The sequence below is a fragment of the Ovis aries genome, chromosome 10 (assembly GCF_016772045.2).
Source record: "Ovis aries strain OAR_USU_Benz2616 breed Rambouillet chromosome 10, ARS-UI_Ramb_v3.0, whole genome shotgun sequence".
NCBI lineage: Eukaryota > Metazoa > Chordata > Mammalia > Artiodactyla > Bovidae > Ovis > Ovis aries.
Genome location: NC_056063.1, coordinates 51,225,908 through 51,247,640, shown reverse-complemented (window position 1 = coordinate 51,247,640; position 21,733 = coordinate 51,225,908). Strand labels below are relative to the sequence as shown.

The 21,733-nt window shown below is 37.5% G+C and overlaps 1 protein-coding gene across 5 annotated transcripts in view; it reads right to left on the bottom strand.

The window, feature by feature from the left end:
* Positions 1 to 1,273: 1,273 nt before the first annotated feature.
* UCHL3 (ubiquitin C-terminal hydrolase L3) overlaps positions 1,274 to 21,733 on the bottom strand; it is a 52,637-nt gene continuing 32,177 nt past the window's right edge. For 4 of the 5 annotated variants that reach the window (XM_060394532.1, XM_060394535.1, XM_060394533.1 and 1 more), the window contains exons 6-9: positions 11,953 to 12,144; positions 7,133 to 7,208; positions 2,107 to 2,165; positions 1,274 to 1,484 (exon numbers count right to left, since the gene is read on the bottom strand). In XM_060394532.1, the coding sequence (XP_060250515.1) occupies positions 1,401 to 1,484; positions 2,107 to 2,165; positions 7,133 to 7,208; positions 11,953 to 12,144 (411 nt within the window). In that variant the 3' untranslated portion in view covers positions 1,274 to 1,400. The remainder of the gene's footprint in view (positions 1,485 to 2,106; positions 2,166 to 7,132; positions 7,209 to 11,952; positions 12,145 to 21,733) is intronic. The other variant, XM_027973698.3, reaches the window with a different exon arrangement.

Sequence of the window (21,733 nt, the reverse complement as noted above, 5' to 3'; positions counted from 1 at the left end):
TGGACCATTACACCAACCCTGTGTGTTGATCTAACTCTACAAATACCTTTCCACCTTCCCCCATCCTTTTAAGTTCCTTATTAAAAACACATCCAAATTTACCCAGATATCTCAATCTAAATTACTACTAATTTTAAGACCCTAGCCATCATCATCTGTCATTGAACTAAAGCAGTGGGCTTCTCACAAGTCTCTCTCCTTTTCTTACCCCCTCCTCTCAATTTATTATCCACAAAGTAATCAATGACCTAAAATTCTAAACCAAATCAGGTCACTTTCCTGTGTACAACTCTCCAATGCCTTACCTTCACACCTGTGCTACGTCCAAATGCCTTTTCCTGTATTCCTGTATCACTAAACTCTCCAACTCTGACCTCATCTCTTGGATTTCCCCCCTTATTTTCAATGCTTTGGTTATATGAATCTTTTTTTTTTTTCCTGGTCCTAAAACCCAGCGAGACTTGCCTGCTTTAGGAACTCTGCAGTAAATAGTCCCTCTTCTCTTCCCCACCATCTTTCTATGACTAGCTATGTTTAGCTGCTCAGATCTCAACTTCAAAGTTACCTTTCACGGAAGCCTTCTCTAACCACAATAACCTAGAGGATTCACTCAATCACTAACACAAATCCAACCTTTTCTGTATAGCTATTATTACTGGTATGTATCTTATTAATGTGCTTGTGTGTGTTTGTGTGTGTGTGTGTGTGTGTGTGTAGGTTCAGTTGCAAAGTACTGTCTGACTCTTGACAACCCGATGAACTGTAGCCTGCCAGGCTCCTCTGTCCATGGGATTTTCCAGACAAGACTACTGGAGTGGGCTGCCATTTCCTCCTCCAGTGGATCCTTCCAACACAGGGACTGAATCCGTATCTTTTGCCTGCATCTCCTGTGTTAGTAGGTGGGTTCTTTACCACTTGAGCCTCCTAGGAAGCCCCATTAATGTGCTTATCATTTGTCTGCTCTCACAGGAACATAAGCTTCATGACTATGGAACTTGCTATAGTGTTCACTGTTAACTACAGCCCCCAGAACAGTATCCAGCTCATTACAAATAGATGATAATGTTTGTTAAATAAATATGTATGTTCGTACTGTGCATATGGAAATTGTGCCTGTGTACCAATAGAGACTCTCCTATGAAATTCAAAGAGAATAAGAAAGATATTGCTAGTCATCCAACAAGGCAAATCCTTCACAAGAAAGAAAGGGAAGAAAAGAACTGCAGCTTTAATTTGGGGCAAAAAATAATATAAAACACAGATTAAGTCAAAGTTTAGTTCACATAAAGTTTAATCCGTCAAGTTAATGAAAATATCAAAATTTGTGAGTTAGTGTCTGGCAGAGGACATTTAATTTCGTTGCAAATAATACAGTATTTGGTGTTTCCATTCTGGATGGGCTATGCTGCAGAAAGAGCAATGGCATTGAATCTCAGTTCATCAGGGTCACGTTCCATAAACTTCTTGCAAACTTCTATGGCATCCTAGAGGGAAAAAGGATACATAATCTTTCAGTTTAAAAACATGTGTTTTACTTACAAATGATAAATAAAATGCTTCATAGCTTCCTAATTCATAGTAATTTTATACTGCAGACTTCTTCTCTCAAATGCAAAATAACTCAGAGGACACCAGAAAAGTGAATAGCTGGTGGCCTAATTTGCTTAGTACAGAAGTATGAGATATGCTAAGTGTTCCTTCTTAAAAGGCTTTTAAGAAGGTTTTAATCTGAAAATTACATGTTTCATAGATTATAAGCCATATAATTTGTTCATAAATTTTAAAATCTTTAAAATCAAGAAACAAATGATGGTACCTTGGATTTAATGAAACATGGAATATGATGTGCAATGCTTTCAATACTACTCTTGTGTTTTTTTTTTTTTTTTTCAAATTTGATACTTGTTTACACCAAGAGTTTTCCAAACCTCTTTCATTGGCTGTAGATTTTTAACACTAGTTCAAATTTTTCTTTTTGGATTTTTTTCCAGAAAGCCAGGACAAGAAGATATACAGAGAAAAGTTATACCAGTTCTCTTTAGAGATGTTTTAAAGATAACAAGAATATTAATGAACTGAAGGTGGGCCAACAGGTTTTACTGTTACCTCTAATAAAGTTTCATCACTAGTTTCCCCATGGTTAATTGGAAATGGTTTTCGTCCATCTGTGGAAAAATAGACAGGTGAATGGTTAGTTGTTTGTATAGGATAATATGCTTTTTAATAATATGAACAATTAATGACATTTATTTCATTTAGAAATTTTTCCAGCTGACCCAGAAATATCCTTTATCCATGCTGTTTTGTTCTATGTGGGATCTAATCAAGAATCACATATTTTATTTAGTTGTCCTATCTCTTTAGTCACCATTAATTAAGAATGACAGGATAATGTATTAATACTTTCAACTTCCATTTTCCTCTTCCCATAGTGAGGCAAAAGTTAAAAGATAAAATAATATATCCTAGAACAAACCCTTTAAATGTGCTACATATGAATATTTTTAACACTAATGGTTATTTAGAACGTTGCTTACACGTTTGAATGTCTAACTTCATAAACAGATGCTATTAGGAATAAACACTATTGGCTTTAATTTCCTAAAAAGAATACTCAAGACTAATGTCAGCTTTTTAAAATCAGAAATATAAGAAATTTCAGGACTTCCCTGGTGGTCCAGTTCAGGAGGCCTGGGTTTGATCCCTAGTCAGGGAACTAGATCCCACAAGTTGCAACTAAGAGTTCATATGCTGCAACTAAAGATCTGGCATAGCCAAATAAACATTTTTTTAAAAAAGGAAGTATAAAAAATTTCTTTCTTCACTTTAAAGCCTTCTGATAAAGGCTCCTAAGTAAAACTGACATTTATACCAATGAAAGGGAACCCCTGCAAAGTTTATATATTACTACTACTAACCATGTACCAAGGTAGGAACACAAAATAACAATGTAAATAACCTAGGATTATTTTATTGAACACCAAGAGTATTATCACCTTGAATAAAGTAGTACTCTTGCAACACTATGAAAAAATGAAAAAGTTCAGAATTACATAAACTCATGCAAACCCAAAGTTAACTGATACTCTATATCCATAATTTCAGATGTTTTATAAGTGGCACTTCGAGTTCAAGCCATAAAACACAATCCCCTCTATCATTTCATGGCTTCTAAACACAATAAAAATTTTTGAATCAATATGCATACAGTGATAGACCTGGACTAAAAGACACTACTTTTAAAGAAAAATATGAATGAAAATGAGCCAAACAAACCAAAAAGCAAAACAGGACAGTTATTAAATTCAGAGAAATAAAAAAGTGAAAAAGAAAAGTACATTAACTATGGCTCACCTGAGAAAAACATTTCTGTAGTCATAAAAATCTAAACAACTATATACTGTATAACACAGGGATCTATGGTCAATATCTTATAATAACCTACAATGAAAAATAATCTGAAAAATAATATATGTGTATATGTATAACTGAATCACCTTGCTGTGCATCTGAAATACTATAAGTCAACTATACTTCAATAAAGTATACATATTAAAAAAAAAGAATCTAAACAACTGTAACAACAGGAAAAAAATAAGTATGTATTTTGTGATTTGGAGACAGAAGTAGGTAAAGAGTGACAAAGGAAATAGATTCTTATCTTCATTGTGGGAGGCCAAGGAATAACAGTTAGATACCCTCCCTCTCCAGCCAGGATGAAATAATGTACTGGACTAGGTTTTCCACTGAAAACAACTAAAGACCTGGACAAAATACCTGAAATGGTTGTTTTATAGACTGGGAAATATGTAACTCAGAACTGTGAGGTAAGCCTAACAGTAATACTAGCTCTCTGCCAGTGCATGAGAGGGAGACCCAAGCAGCCTACAGCCACCTTAATTAGGAGACCAAAGCAAAAGAGGGCAGAGTTTGAGGGGCGCAGAGTTCAAGGAGGCCGAGGCGGTTGGAATCTGCACAATGCCAGGAAGAAGGTAGCTACACTCTTGGGAGAGCTCCGGCTATTTGTCTGGGCCAGGCCAGGATCAGGGGGCCAGGTTGGGGCGGGAAGCAGTGTGTCTGGACTGGAGCTTTAGGCTGAGCAGCCAAGAGCTTGTTTATATATCAGGGAAGGCTTAAGTCAGAAAATACATAAAGGACAATGAGAGCAAGATTTCCCCTATTCAGAAAAGGAAGTCACAAATATGGTAACACTAGCAAAAAAGGTATAATATTAGCTTAGAATTAGAAATGTAGATGTAAATAAACGCTCTTTAATATAGAGAAACATATAACTAATTGATTGTGTGTCCATGTATATTCTTATTCACACATAGGTGTCTGTTTATATAACACATACAAGTATTTACTAGCTCTGTTCTCAGAAAGCCTGAAAGTGACAGCATCTTAATACAACAAGCACCCAGATCTTGGTTCTAATCATCATCTTCCAAAAGAAAGAACCACGGCTCCTTGGAGAAGGCTTAGGCATGGAATATTAAAGATGAGCCAGGAAATGCTGTTCTACTAGAAAATCAGAAAGAGCTCAAAGAATGACAGGGACAAATTAAAAGGACATATGCCAGGAACTACTTGAAGCCCTAAGGACAAGGACGGGATAATAAAAGAAACATGAATAACTCAGTCCCTTCCATTAGTTAACCTTACAATTAGGTACAGAATGGACATATTAAATGCTATCACTACCCTCTGTTATATAATGGTCCTGCAGAGAGTCACCTGTACCGTGTCTATAATCATACAGCCTTATTTTAAAAATTAAAGGCATTCAGAAATAATTTTTTCCTTAAAAATCATATGCTGTTCTCTTAACCACTATTTTCTATGAACTAACTCAATACTTCCCTTGTTCAACATTCCTTTTAAATTAGGAATTTGCATCAGGGCTACCACCAATTCCCCTTGCAATGAGTCAGTAACTGTCCATTTTAACTTGTCTTGTATTAATATTTATCCCTATCCTCTATGACATCTCAAAGATTCCCGCTATTCTTTAGAGCCCGGAAATTCTTTTAAACTCATTTAAAGAATGTAATTCCCAAAGGGCTCTAATTCTCTGTCAGCCACATTGATCATTCTTCCTGCTAAAGAATACTTGAACCAAACAAGACCTTAGTAGTTCTGCCTTTCTTTTCTGATGTTCTTACTTCAAGCCAATTTTAAGATCCTTTCATGTTGATCTTGGCGTGCTACAAAAGAGAACCATTCCTGCATATGTAGCCAACCCTTGATATATGTCTTTCCTTCCACTGCCCTTTAGCCTCTGAGCTCAGAGAGCCAGCTCATCAGTCAAACTGGGTTTTCAGACAATGTATTCCTTCTCACTGAGATAATCACAGATTTTTTTCTTCTAAGTATCCTTCACTGTTGTTTGTTCTATTATTAAGCCTCCCATTCTGAAAGTCATCATTACATTTTTATAATCTCTGGTTATGGGTCATATTTATCACTCCTCTGGCCTTTCCTAAATCTATGAGAATGTGTCTGACCAGTCTCAGCACTCTCTTTAGACCTCCACTTCTACCAGTTAGTCTTTAAAAAATATATATATATAAATATATATATCTTTATCTTTATTATTTCTTTTGGCTGTGCTGGGTCTTCGCTGCTGTGTTTCTCTAGTGGCAAGTGAGGGCTACTCTCTAGTGGCAGTGCAAAGGTTTCTGTTGTTGAAGAGCAGAGGCTCTAGGATACTAGGCCTCAGCAGTTGCAGCACATGGGCGCAACAGCTGTGGCTCCCGAGCTTAGGAGCACAGGCTCGATAGCTGGGGTGCATGGGCTTAGCTGATCTGCGTCATGCGGTATCCTCCCAGATTAGGAATGGAACCTGTGTCTTCTGCATTGGCAGGTGCATTCTTTACCACTGAGACACCAGGGAAGGCGTACTAGTTATTCTTTAAGAGTGGAAACTAGCTTCCAGCAATCAGACATTTCAAATCCCCGATTGCTATTACATCTTATCTTTATGTAAGTTCCAGAGACTGAATTAAGAAAGCATACCGTCTAAATTGCCCCGCAGGTCTCGTATACTCCCGTGACAATGACTTCATTTTAGCTTGATTTCCTACTCAAATCACTGTACTACTGTGGATGATCCACGGCTGTACACTTCTTTCCTTTCCTTGTCCCCTTTAACAGAGCCCCTTCTTTTAAATAAAGTATATGATTCTGTTCTGTATTCCAAATATAAAATCCATCTAAATTTCATGGATCACGTTTACAGTCACACTCAGAGTCCTTTCTGAACTTTTCTGTCTTTATATAGGAAAAGGAAATCGTGAAAGTGTAAAGTTAATATTTACCAGCAAATGAGAAGAGAACTAAAAATCATGGTATCTAGAAACTGAAAAGGACTTCACTCTTTTGTTTTCTTTATTTAGTCTTTTTTCTAATCTAAGAAGTTTTCATAGAGGGCTCATAAGTACTGTAAGTATTATGAAAGAATCATAACAAGCTTATTCTGCTTGAATGACCCTATTAAAATTAGAAGAATCTCTAAATAGTCCCTGAAGTAGTCCATTGATATTTATACTTTTAAAAGATAAATGCAGGTATAGGCCAATACCAAGTAATTAATCATAGGGACTTTGACACATGCCTGAAGGAACTGTTGCCAGAAAACATAGATTCCTGTAAAGTCTTTTGAAAAATCAGATATGATACAAAAGGATGTTACAAAAGCTTAAACACTAGTGATACTCATCACTGAATATACACAGTAATCATTATGAATAACAAACTATGTTTTAAAACTAGTTTCAGGATCAAGAAACTAATTTTAAATGGTCATCCAAGATGTTGCTGATACCAATTCAAAAATTTAGTAAAGAATTCTGAAGTGATTATAGGAGTTTCCTATAATAATTTTTACTTGCCTGTTTTACAAAGGTGTTTGCAAGCTTTCTTGAATTATATTAATAAGTCACTTGAAAAGTAAAACACTTTTACTTTTTCTAGTAAGAAATCTTAAGCGGAAAACTGTTATTATGCCAACTCAGTGCTGAAAGGTAATCAATTTAAGTGAACACAATAAATATCAACAGTCATGTTTTTATAAATACAGATTTTCCCATTTACTATTTTTCTCCCCAGGATAAATTAAAATAGTTCTTACCTAATTCATAGAGATGCCCATCTACATGAACTAATGCAATAAAATGAAGATCTACTTTTTCATCTATATTTGGTGCCTAGGAGGGGAAAATACATAGTATGTATGTTAGTAGTCAAAACAAATCAATCAACTTACATGTAAACACACATAAATAATATTAAATGACATGAAAAACATTTATAACAATATGATTCAAGGCTTAGTCTTTGATATGGTGGACAGAGAGTGAACATGCCTACCTTTATAACAAATGTGTTCACCTATCAACAAGAAAAACACTGACTCAAAGTACATCTCTCTTAATCTCAACTGACCTAAAAACCCAAGGTTTTGTTCACTTTGGAAGCCTCAGCCCCTAGCACAATGCTTGCTACACAGTAGATGTACAATGTATATTTGCGAAATGAAATGAATTCACAAACTAATTTGTCTAATTTTTGAAATTTTAATAAACTTTTTAGAAATAGCATAAAATGAGTTAAAGAAACTCTTTTCAAGTTAAATTTGAAGACATCAAGAAAGTGAGTTTTTTCCCTTAATGATTTAACCTTAATAATCTCATTTTTTGAATAATGCAATATAGACTTAGAATATTTTTTATTCATCCTAGATTCAAAAATCTAACTGGTTTGAAATGTAATATAATCACTGCTAAACGCAAGTACAAATTTTAGAGGTAAAAGTTTTAAAGAGGCATAAATCAAATTATATCTCATATCATTTAATATCCAGTAAGTAACACAAAGTATAGGACTGATGCTGAAGCTAAGGCTCTAATACTTTGGCCACCTGATGTGAAGAGTCGACTCACTGGAAACACTCTGATACCTAGAAAGATTGAGGACAGGAGAAGGGGACAAGAAAGGATGAGATGGTTGGATGGTATCACCAACTCAATGGACATGAGTTTGAGCAAGCTTCAGGAGTCAGTGAAGAACAGGGAAGTCTGGCGTGCTGCAGTACATAGGGCTGCAGAGAGTCAGACACAATGACTGAACAAGGCAAAATTAACTTTCACTAACTTTGTTAACTCAAATTTTTATTTTTCACTCTCAAATAATTATATAATTTTAAGTTTTAAGTAATACAAAGTTCTCAGATACAGAAATTGAAAGGTACAGAATAAACACTGCTAACCTGGATATACTGGGTGGGTACTTATTTGTGTCTAACTCTGCGACTCCATGGACTGTAACTTGCCAGGCTCCTCTGTCTGTGAGATTTCCCAGGCAAGAATACTGGAGTGGGTTGCCAATTTCTCCTCCAGGGAATTTTCCAAACCCAGGGACTTAACGCACATCTCCTGTGACTCTTGAATTGACAGGTGGATTCTTTACCACTGAGTCACCTGGTAAGCCATCTTGGATTTACTGGCTGCTTCTCAAAATATTTACAGATAGTGACTCATCTAAACTCACATTATTCTTCAGAGATTACTTCCCTCAAATTGCGAATGGGTGCAACACAACATACATTGCTGTGGCAAACTAGCTCTTCTTAAATTTGACTTAGAGCTAAAGAATTCCACAGTTGGTAGGAATCACAGTTATGTAGGATTACTGTTGTTCTGATACTAGACTGCTCTTGACTGCAGCCCCATTTGTGACAGCCCCGCCAACAACAGGGAACTGCCACTAAGTTTTTAGGTAGTCCATTCCAGTTGGACAGTTTTGTTAGAATTATCCCACCTACTGAGGCAAAAAATGTTTCCCAGTATTTTCCACCATCTTAAAAAAGACTAATCCTTCTTGAACATGGTATTTCTCCAAACACTTAGATAGTAATAATGAGTTTCCTTATTTTACTGGTCAGAGAATCAAAAATTTTAGTGATCCCTCAAGCCTAGTACGCCCATTTTAGCAATGACCAGAGAGAACCCAATTTTTCAAGGGTAAATCTAGGCAATTCTACAAACTATAAATTCAATTCTGTACAAAAACACTAGAAAGAATTCCTTATACAATCAAGCCCCAGGAAAGGGGCTTGATTTATTCCTTTTAAGACAGAATTCTCCAATAGGACATCAAGTATTTTAAACCTTTAGGCTATTATGTTTTTTAAAATTATCACTTATTTTTACACCGTCTCTTAAGAATAATATCTCTTATATAATAGCTTCTGTTTTTCACATTTTGTCAGTAAATACAACCGTGCTAGAGATAAAAGTAATACAACGGGAATCAGAGACCCGACTATGTACTCAACCCCTCTGAGCACTGGGTTTCTTACCCATTTTCAGGTTTAAATGAAATTCTTGAAAGTACTTTGTTAACTGTCACATGCCATATAAATATTATATATTATTATAATATTAACACTACATTATCACAAATGTAAGAAATCACTAAATCTAAGTGACTTAAAATTGTGAGTCATTGTACCTTTTATCCAAAAGTGCATACTAAAAATCCAAACTGCTAAAGAAGGTATGAAAAGTCTTAAACCATTATAAAAGACAAGAAATGCTCAAAACTTCTCCCTTCTCACAAAACCTCAGCACCTATTACAAGCCTTTTCCCTTGGACAGCTTCAATTAATCAGGGTCTGAAATCTATACTTATCCAATTGCTTAAGCAGTACTCCACTAGAAGCAAGAACAATCAGTAAAAAACAAATTCCACATTAGCTCATCTTTGCCTACATTTTTATATATTATTTTTACAAAGTTTCTTAATTTAGAACACAGTTCTTACTACCATGAAGAATCAAAAAGCGGTGTGACAAATCAGATAGAAAATTAAATACTAAATAGAAATTTTAAAACTAAACAGACATTTCAAATGATAACAAATAGCTTAAACTTAATTTATAATCGTGGCACTAAATATACACCAGATATTGTTCTAAGCACTTTATAAGAACTGACCAATTAATAGTCATATGGACCCTATGAGGTAAGTAATACAGTTACATCCACTGTACTCATCATTGTCATACAGGCCCTATGAGGTAGGTAATATCGTTACATCCACTGTAAGTAAAGTTACTCAGTCGTGTCCGACTCTTTGTGATCCCGTGGACTGCAGCCCACCAGGCTCCTCAGTCCATGGGATTCTCCAGGCAAGAACACTGGAGTGGGTTGCCATTTCCTTCTCCAGGGGATCTTCCCGACCCAGGGATCGAACCCAGGTCTCCCGCATTGCGGGCAGACGCTTTAACCTCTGAGCCACCAGGGAACTCATTGTCATATAGACCCTATGAGGTAGGTAATATAGTTACATCCACTGTACTCTCAATCGACTTGCAGAAGCATTAAGTAACATGCTCTAGGTCACAAAGCTAGTAAGTGATAGAATCTGGTTTCAAGTCCTGGCAATGTCATTCTACAATACACATTCTTAGTCACTAGGCTATGAAAACACGTATGAAGTTACAAAGCAATGATTAATATGGAGCAAACATTAATATTATGTAGAAATATAAAACTGAAAATGTCAATCTTTATGACATATTCACTTATATTTAGAATATTTTTAAGTACAAAGGGATTTATTCCTATTTAGAATAAATTGTGCCCCAGTAAGAGTTTATAAATTAGGGTTTTACTCTGATCATCTGATTCACTTGCATCTCTTCCTACTGTGCCAGTGTATGGCATGGTAGGAAAGCAATAAACATCAGGTGGATAAATAAATAAAAATGACAAATGCATGTTTGTGACCCAATGAGGACAATGAAATAGAGAGATACCAGTCTGTTGATGAAAGGCTATTTTGGTGACCATACTGGTATCTGATGGGAGATGTTCAAGGAAAAGTGCCAAGACTCCACTTTCTAGGAATACCTCTAAAACAGTAAATAAGCAGAAGGAAAGAATGTTTGACACCAATTTTTAATTTTTTTAAGCATTAAAGTATGTATAATCAGACTACCTCTGGCTTCACAAGTCACAATGATTTCCTCAAGTGTTAAGTTTCTTATAAATGCACGGCATACACCAAATCTTTCAGATGCAGCATTTCTAGGTAGGCTCTGCTCATTACCATTTTCTAAAACATCAGAAAGAAAAGAACTATATAGTTGCCTAATCCTGCATTTTATTTCAATTATGATAATTATTAGACTTCCATCATCAACCTCAACATTTAAGATAATTAGCACAATTACAAGAACAAATGTACTTTTTAGCAGTTTGCTAACATTACCAACTTAAGGAGAAATTGTGAAATTTGTGGGAATTTTATGTCAATTCACAAGAAAATCTTCACCTCCTGCTTGAGAAAAGATCTTCAGAAACTGAATAGGCAGGGAAGATTGGATTAAGATTAAACCAAGTACCTGAGCCACCTCAGGGAATAAAATAGTTTAGATGAACACCCTACACCATGAAGGATTAGATTAAGGACAGAGTAAGTAAAAGTAACCCCAGAGCATGACAAGAGATTAAAGTCATGTTCAGAAAGATGAAAAAAAAAAAAAAAAAAAAGTAAGAGATGGCAAAGAACTCAGAAGGTACACAGCATTTGTTGACCTGAGTCAACTAAATGAAACTGGAAAGATGAAGGGGTAAGAGAATACATATTCACTTGAACAACTGACCGGAACTTAAACATTATCATGAATGTCGATCAGCACTCATCAAAAGACAGGCACCTTTATGCTGGCAGGATATGGAGCGGAAAGATGGATGTTCACCAAGGCACTGGTCGAAGTCAAGCTGAACTGCAAAGCATAGAGGTATGCTTGCAATCTTATCAGGGGAGAAAAAGCTCATGGCTGATGAACCAAGAGAAAAGCACTCTGAAGACTGAAGAAATTTAAGGGAAAAAATGGACTACCCCTGTCACTGGAAGAAGAGATGGAAGATTGACTACACTTACAACAGAATGGAGACCCAAAGATGGCAGACGTAAGAAGGGTCGCCAGCGACGAAGACGAAGAGATGGACTGGTAGCCTTTGCAGGGCCTACATGGCTACGTTTGACCCAGGGCAGGGATGCATGGTGACACAATGATGAGGCCTTCGTTCTGCAGTGGCTAGAATGAGGCTGTGATGAGGATGGCGAGGAGGACTACATAATTAAAAAAGAGAACACTTTACTTAGACCACGTCACTGGGAGGTCAGTTATTCTTAAAAGCAACGTATGGTCAGACTTCGATTTATATGGTCTAGTACCTTTTAACCAATCATAATCTAGAAAAGGATCGTAAATGAATATTAGTTAAACGCATATAAAGTGGAAATACATAACCACAGTATCAGGTTATATTCCACAGCTTCTATTCAATACACATCTGAAATATTTACATATTCTCATTTGTATAGCACAGATTCATGGAATTAAAGCCACTAATATGGAATTATTACAGCAAATTCTTTTAAAAAAAGAACACACACACAAAACACGTAACACATACAAAGAATTACATGTAAAAGAAAACTGCATGGTGATAGGCACTGGTAAAAGATTTTCTTAGAAGGAATAAGTGAAAAAGCCACTTCAAAACCCCTCAGAAACAGGATGCCATGCATAAATTATCCTCTTACTTATGCTGAGAAGTTAAATAGAAACTATCATGGCTTATTAGCCATCTTCTAGTTATGAGGACTTTCCTGGTGGCTCAGACGATAAAGCATCTGCCTACAATGTGGGAGACCTGGGTTCAATCCCTGGGCTAGGAAGATCCCCTGGAGAAGGATACGGCAACCCATTCCAGTACTCTTGCCTGAAAAATCCCATGGACGCAGGAGCCTGTTAGGCTACAGTCCACGGGGTCACAAAGAGTCATACACAACTGAGCGACTTCACTTTAGTATTAGTTAAAATATGCATCATTTATTTTGTGCCAAGCATCCTTTTAAGCACTTTATATGAATTAATTCATTTAATCTCCCAGTGACCCATGAGATAGTTGTTATAATTATTTTCATTTTACAAAAGAGGAATCAGGACAAAGAGGTGAAGTAACATAACCCAGGTCACACTGCCAGGAAGTAGCAGGGATGGGATTCAAATACAGGAAATCTGATTCTAGAATCCAATGATCTTAATCGCCAGGGTGTACAGCCTAAGTGGCCAAGAAAAAGATTTTAATACTAATTTATTAGACTAGTTTCCTAGGTGTAATCCTCTTAAAGTTAGATTTTTGGGAAACATCCTACCAAACACTGCTGTACCACAAAAGGCAAACCCGACCCAAGATTTCCCATGAAATGTACATGCTGAATAGTAACTAACTTATTCATGGTAATCCAAATGATAATTTGACAACTGTCACCTCCAATAAATGATACCAGTACATGAAACTAAGTTTAAAGCAGTATGATAAAGTTATAGTCACTAACAACCATAGTGAGAAGTAAAAAGGGTAGTGGTATAAATTCCCTGGTGGCTCAGAGGGTAAAGCGTCTGCCCGCAATGTGGGAGACCTGGGTTCGATCCCTGGGTCAGGAAGATCCCCTGGAGAAGGAAAAGGCAACCCATTCCAGTTCTCTTGCCTGGAAAATCCTATGGACGGAGAAGCCTGGTAGGCTACAGCCCATAGGGTCGCAAAAAGAATTGGACACGACTGAGCAACTTCACTATTGATAATGGGTTTCACTAACCAAGACTTATTCTCTTAAGGAAAATGAAGGGGTTTTCCCTGAATGATTTCTAAGATTCTTTCAACACTAAAAATTCTATGATCCTACTTAGCACTTTTGATCCATGTAAACAATACAACAACTTAAAGCTATCATTGTGATGAGGGTTTTAAACTTGTTTGTGAACACTGTAGCTGCTCATAATAAGAATCAGTTAGAAATACACAAATGAATGCTTTACTTGGCTCTTCATGGGAACAAAGGTGTATATACTAAAGTGTCTGCTCTCACAAACAGTCTGAGGCCCAGATAGGCTGCACACACAATGGGCTGCATTACTATTATTTATTGAGTGCTTACTGTGGTGGCTCAGACAGAAAAGAATCTGTCTGCAGTGTGGGAGACTCAGGTTCAAGCCCTCGGTCGGGAAGATCCCCTGGAGGAAGGCGCAGGAACCCACTCCAGTATTCTTGCCTGGAGAATCCCACGGACAGATTAGCCTGGCAGGCTACGGTCCATGGGGTCACAAAGAGTTGGACGTGATTGAGCGACTAACACTTTCAGTTTCATAGAAATAAAAAGAGTATACAGGAAGCACCTAGATCTACCTATGACATTTTATCCCAATTTCCTTTACCATCTGTACCTACACTCTCTCTTCCTGTCTCTCTACACAGTTCTTTTTCTTTCCTGCACCATTTGAGGGTAACAGCAAGATCCTACTGTAGAGCCCAGGGAACTCTATTCAGTATTCTGTAATAAACCATAATGGAAAATAGTTAGAAAAAATATATATGTGTAACTGAACCACTTTGATGTACACCAGAAATTAACACAGCATCATAAATCAACTAATATTCAATTAAAGTAATATTTTTAGTATGTTTTCTATTTTTCTTGGTGACTTCCTCTTTGATCTATGAGCTACTTGGAAATGTGCTGTTTAATTTCTAAATATTTGGAAATTTCCTAGATACTTTTTATTGCTATTAATCTCTAATTTAATTCCACTGTAGTTAAAAAACATTCTTCGTATAACTGAAATTTTAAAAAAATTTGCCAAGATTCTGTGACCCAGAACATGGTCTATCCATGTGCACTTTTAGTTATCTTTTAGAACAACTTAAAAAACACTATATTTACCTTCACTTGTTCCATTGACAGTGCTCTCATGTGTGCCTCCAAGATGTAGTGCAGGTAAGCTTGTAATGAATTCTCTCAGTTTTTGTTTGTATAAAAGACTTTCTCCTTTTTTTTGAAAAATATTTTTGTTTCAAATACTTCTTTTAGCACTGTAAAAACAATTTCATTGTCTGGCTTGCATAATTTCTGAAGACAAGTCTGTAATTCTTAACTTTGTTACTTTGTATCTAATGTATCTTTTTCCTCCTGCCACACTGAACATTTTCTACTTATCTGGGGTTTCAAGCAGTTTGAATATTATGTATCTCAGGGTGTGTGTGTGTGTGAATATTATGTATCTCGGGGTTTGTGTGTGAATATTTTGTATCTCAGGGTGTGTGCATGCGTGCGTGTGTGTGTTGTGGTGGGTAGAGGTATTTATCCTACTGCTCTCTTGAAAATCTTGAAGCTGTGGTTTGATGTGTTTAATTAATTTTTGTAAAACAGTTGGCCATAAACATATTTTTCTTCTATTATATGCCCACTCTTCACACCCACCATTCTCTTTTGCATCTGATTCTACTTATACATATTAGATCATCTGAAACTGACCCAAGGCTTTTGGATAATCTGGGAGTTTTTTCTTGTTTGTGTTTTTTTTACCTCCATGATTTTTAATTTTCATGATTCAGTTTGGGTTCAGTTCAGTTCAGTCACTCAGTTGTATACGACTCTTTGCAACCCCATGGACTGCAGCAAACCAGGCTTCCCCGTCCCTCATCAAATCCCGGAGTTTACCCAAACTCATGTCCATTGAGTCGGTGATGCCATCCAACCATCTCATCCTCTGTCATCCCCTTCTCTTCCTGTCTTCAATCTTTCCCAGCATCAGGGTCTTTTCAAATGAGCCCGCTCTTTGCATCAGGTGGCCAAACTATTGGAGCTTCAGCTTCAACATTAGTCCTTCCAATGAACACTCAGGACTGATCTTTAGAATGGACTGGTTGGATCTCCTTGCAGTCCAATGGACTCTCAAGAGTCTTCTCCAACACCACAGTTCAAAAGCGTCAATTCTTCGGCGCTCAGGTTTCTTTATAGCAACTCTCACATCCATACATGACTACTAAAAAAACCACAGCCTTGACTAGACGGACCTTTGTTGGCAAAGTAATATCTCTGCTTTTTAATATGCTGTCTAGGTTGGTTATAACTTTTCTTCCAAGCAGTAAGCGTCTTTTAATTTCATGGCTGCAATCACCATCTGCAGTGATTTTGGAGCCCCCCAAAACAGTCTTCTGTTTCCCCATCTATTTCCCATGAAGTGATGGGACTGGATGCCATGATCTTAGTTTTCTGAATGTTGAGCTTTAAGCCACCTTTTTCACTTTCCTCTTTCACTTTAATCAAGAAGTTCTTTAATTCTTCTTCACTTTCTGCCATAAGAGTGGTATCATCTGCATATCTGAGCTTATTGATATTTCTCCCGGCAATTTTGATTCCAACTTGTGCTTCATCCAGCCCAGCGTTTCTCATGATGTACTCGGTATATAAGTTAAATAAGAAGGGTGACAATATATAGCAGTGCCGTACTCCTTTCCCTATTTGAAACCAGTCCTTTGTTCCACGTCCAGTTCTCACTGTTGCTTCCTGACCTGCATACAGATTTCTTAAGAGGCAGGTCAGGTGGTCTGGTGTTCCCATCTCTTTCAGAATCTTCCAGTTTGTTGTGATCCACACAGTCAAAGGATTTGGCATAGTCAATAAAGCAGAAATTTCACAATTTATTTTTACATTTACTTCACATATTTTCTTCTACTTTGTTGAGGCTATTGGCAAACCCATTAAAGGCATTCTTTGTCTCTGGTATTGTGCTTTTCATTTCTAGATTTCTACTTGATTCTTTCTTATAGCTTCCAACTCTGTTGATATTCCCTATCTGTTGGTACATACTGTCTACCTTTTCTACTTGAGCCTTTAACATATTAAAATAAACTGCTTCCCAGGTGGCACTAATCATAAAGAATCCACCTGCCAATGCAGCAGACACAAGAGACACACATTCGATCCCTGGGTCAGGAAGATCCCTGGAGTAGGAAATGGCAACCCCATCCAGTATTATTGCCTGGAAAATCCCGTGGACAGAGGAGCTTCATGGGCTACAGTCCATGAGGCTGCAGAGAGTTGGACACAACTGAGTAACTAAGCACATGCAGTAGTGAATAGTCATACTAGTTCATATGTTCATTAGTCAACAATATTAACAGCTAACATTGAGTGCTTACCATTGTATACCAAATGTTCTATATAGATTCTTCCAATGATCCCACTAAGGTAGAAATTATGATCATTTCTATTTAAAGATGAAGATATGTGCTTCCCTGGTGGCTCAATGGTAAAGAATCTGCCGGCCAAAGCAAGGGATATGGATTCAATCCCTGATCCAGGACTATCCCCCAAGCCATGGAGCAACTAAACTTGTATACCATAACTATTGAGCCTGAGCTCTAGAGCCTGGGAGCTGCAACTATTGAAGCCTGTGTACCCTAGAGCCTGGACTCCACAACCAGAGAAGCCCCTGCAATGAGAAGCCCGCATACTGCAGCTAAAGAGTAGCTCCTGCTCGCTGCAAATAGAGAAAAGCCCAAGCTGCAATGAAGACCCAGGACAGCCAAAAATAAATAAATAAAACTATCTTTAAAAAAAAAAAAACAACTCTAAGGGGAACTTCCTTGGTGGTCCAGTGGTAAGGACTCTGTGCTCCTAATGCAGGGAGCTCGGATTCAATCCCTGGTCAAGAAACTAGATACCATATGTCGCAGCTAAGAGCCAGTGTTAAACAATGTGCTTTTTTTTTTTTTTTTTTTTTTTTAAAGAAAAACTGTTAAAAAACAATAAAGATGAAGATACTATTTTTTCCCAAACACGATCAGATTATCTATGGGTAATTTTAGCCCTTTTTGTTCATCATGTTTTCCATATACAAGAGAAAGGAAAGAAAGAAAGATAGGATATGTTCAAAAGCACAGCCTTCTGAGTAAGTTTCATACACCAAAGTTCACGAGTGTATGCATCTATTTCTATTGGCAAGTATTCTACAGTATCAAATACATTACTATATTATGACTGTCTTACTTGTAACTGCTTTGTGATGCACTTAAGAAAATCTTTTATCTACTATCATATTGCTAGCATACTAAGTATTGTTTTTGTCAGTAAATGACTATGTTGAGATATTAAGCATTAGAACCAATAATTTTAAATTTTTACTCATACTCATTTCTATTGCTTAAAACTATAGGAATACAATATATACAAATTTTCTCCAACTGTACAATTTATAAAGATAATTTAACTCGTAATACAGACATAATAGTGTACATCATAAATATTTTCAATTCCAATGAAAAATTTATATGATAATTCACAAAGGACATTCAAGTAATATTATTTTAAGAGATGAAATGACTTTGATATGAAGAATGCTATTAAGGTATCTTAAACTTCATAAGCTCTCTTAGAATTACAAAGATTAAAGACATATTCACCAACTTTTCCATTGTAGTATTAGTTACTTAAGCAATTGCATTGACAGCTAAGTCAGCTTTGCTTTCAAATATGAAAATTTAAACTGCCAGTAGAATCTTCAAAATAAATATCCAATTTCCTTTCCATACTAATTGGAAAAGATCAGACACTGATAATTTATTCTTGAGTCTTTCAGAAGATTTTAATCAAGAGCTCACTTTCTGGAGCATCTGAATAAAAAACTCAATTCCTCAGTTTTTCAGCTCTGGTAGAGGAATCTGAAATTGTTAAAAATTATGTACTTCATTCAGTTCAGTTCAGTTCAGTCGCTCAGTCATGTCTGACTCTCTGCGACCCCATGAATCGCAGCACGCCAGGCCTCCCTGTCCATCACCAGCTCCCGGAGTTCACTCAGACTCACATCCATCGAGTCAGTGATGCCATCCAGCCATCTCATCCTTGGTTGTCCCCTTCTCCTCCTGCCCCCAATCCCTCTCAGCATCAGAGTCTTTTCCAATGAGTCAACTCTTCGCATGAGGTGGCCAAAGTACTGGAGTTTCAGCTTCAGCATCATTTCTTCCAAAGAAATCCCAGGGCTGATCACCTTCAGAATGGACTGGTGGATCTCCTTGCAGTCCAACAGACTCTCAAGAGTCTTCTCCAACACCACAGTTAAAAGCATCAATTCTTCGGCGCTCAGCCTTCTTCACAGTCCAACTCTCACATCCATACATGACCACAGGAAAAACCATAGCCTTGACTAGACGGACCTTAGTCGGCCAAGTAATGTCTCTGCTTTTGAATATACTATCTAGGTTGCTTGTAACTTTTCTTCCAAGGAGTAAGCATCTTCTAATTTCATGGCTGCAGTCACCATCTGCAGTGATTTTGGAGCCCCCCAAAATAAAGTCTGACACTGTTTCCCCATCTATTTCCCATGAAGTGATGGGACCGGATGCCATGATCTTTGTTTTCTGAATGTTGAGCTGTAAGCCAACTTTTTCGCTCTCCTCTTTCACTTTCATCAAGAGGCTTTTAGTTCCTCTTCCCTTTCTGCCATAAGGGTGGTGTCATCTGCATATCTGAGGTTACTGAGATTTCTCCCGGCAATCTTGATTCCAGCTTGTGTTTCTTCCAGTCCAGCGTTTCTCATGATGTACTCTGTATATAAGTTAAATAAGCAGGGTGACAATATACAGCCTTGACATACTCCTTTTCCTATTTGGAACCAGTCTGTTGTTCCATGTCCAGTTCTGTTGCTTCCTGACCTGCATACAGATTGCTCAAGAGGCAAGTCAGGTGGTCTGGTATTCCCATCTCTTTCAGAATTTTCCACAGTTTATTGTGATCCACACAGTCAAAGGTTTTGGCGTAGTCAGTAAAGCAGAAATAGATGCTTTTCTGGAACTCTCTTGCTTTTTCCATGATCCAGCGGACGTTGGCAATTTGATCTCTGGTTCCTCTGCCTTTTCTAAATCCAGCTTGAACATCTGGAAATTCATGGTTCACATACTGCTGAAGCCTGGCTTGGAGAATTTTGAGCATTACTTTACTAGCGTGTGAGATGAATGCAGTTGTGTGGTAGTTTGAGCATTCTTTGGCATTGCCTTTCTTTGGGATTGGAATGAAAACTGACCTTTTCCAGTCCTGTGGCCACTGCTGAGTTTTCCAAATTTGCTGGCATATTGAGTAGAGCACTTTCACAGCATCATCTTTCAGGATTTCAAATAGCTCAATTGGAATTTCATCACCTCCACTAGCTTTGTTCGTAGTGATGCTTTCTAAGGCCCACTTGAGTTCACATTCCAGGATGTCTGGCTCTAGATGAGTGATCACACCATCATGATTATCCAGGTTGTGAAGATATTTTTTGTACTGTTCTGTGTATTCCTGCCATCTCTTCTTAATATCTTCTGCTTCTGTTAGGTCCATACCATTTCTGTCCTTTATCGAGCCCATCTTTGCATGAAATGTTCCCTTGGTTCTCTAATTTTCTTGAAGAGATCTCTAGTCTTTCCCATTCTGTTCTTTTCCTCTATTGCTTTGCATTGATCGCTGAAGAAGGCTTTCTTATCTCTTCTTGCTAGTCTTTGGAACTCTGCATTCAGATGCTTATATTATTCCTTTTCTCCTTTGCTTTTCGCTTCTCTTCTTTTCACAGCTAATTGTAAGGCTTCCCCAGACAGCCATTTTGCTTTTTTGCATTTCTTTTCCTTGGGGATGGTCTTCATCTCTGTCTCCTGTACAGTGTCACGAACCTCGTTCCATAGTTCATCAGGCACTCTATCTATTATATCTAGGCCCTTAAATCTATTTCTCACTTCCACTGTATAATCATAAGAGATTTGATTTAGGTCATACCTGAATGGTCTAGCGGTTTTCCCTGCTTTCTTCAATTTCAGTCTGAATTTGGTAATAAGGAGTTCATGATCCGAGCCACAGTCAGCTCCTGGTCTTGATTTTGTTGACTGTATAGCGCTTCTCCATCTTTTGCTGCAGAGAATATAATCAATCTGATTTTTGTGTTGACCATCTGGTGATGTCCATGTGTAGAGTCTTCTCTTGTGTTGTTGGAAGAGGGTGTTTGCTATGACCAGTGCATTTTCTTGGCAAAACTCTATTTGTCTTTGCCCTGCTTCATTCCACATTCCAAGGCCAAATTTGCCTGTTAGTCCAGGTGTTTCTTGACTTCCTACTTTTGTATTCCAGTCCCCTATAATGAAAAGGACATCTTTTTTTGGGTGTTAGTTCTAAAAGGTCTTGTAGATCTTCCTAAAACCGTTCAACTTCAGCTTCTTCAGCATTACTGGTTGGGGCACAGACTTGGATTACGGTGATATTGAATGGTTTGCCTTGGAGATGAACAGAGATCATTCTGTCGTTTTGAGACTGCATCCAAGTACTGCATTTCAGACTCTTTTGTTGACCATGATGGCTACTCCATTTCTTCTGAGGGATTCTTGCCCGCAGTAGTAGATATAATGGTCATCTGAGTTAAATTCACCCATTCCAGTCCATTTTAGTTCTCTGATTCCTACAATGTCGACATTCACTCTTGCCATCTCCTGTTTGACCACTTCCAATTTGCCTTGATTCACGGACCTGACATTCCAGGTTCCTATGCAACATTGCTCTTTTCAGCATTGGACCTTGCTTCTATCACCAGTCACATCCACAGCTGGGTTTTGTTTTTGCTTTGGCTCCATCCCTTCATTCTTTCTGGAGTTATTTCTCCACTGACCTCCAGTAACATATTGGGTACCTACTGACCTGGGGAGTACCTCTTTCAGTATCCTATCATTTTGCCTTTTCATACTGTTCATGGGGTTCTCAAGGCAAGACTACTGAAGTGGTTTGCCATTCCTTCTCCAGTGGACCACATTCTGTCAGACCTCTCCACCATGACCCACCCATCCTGGGTTGCCCA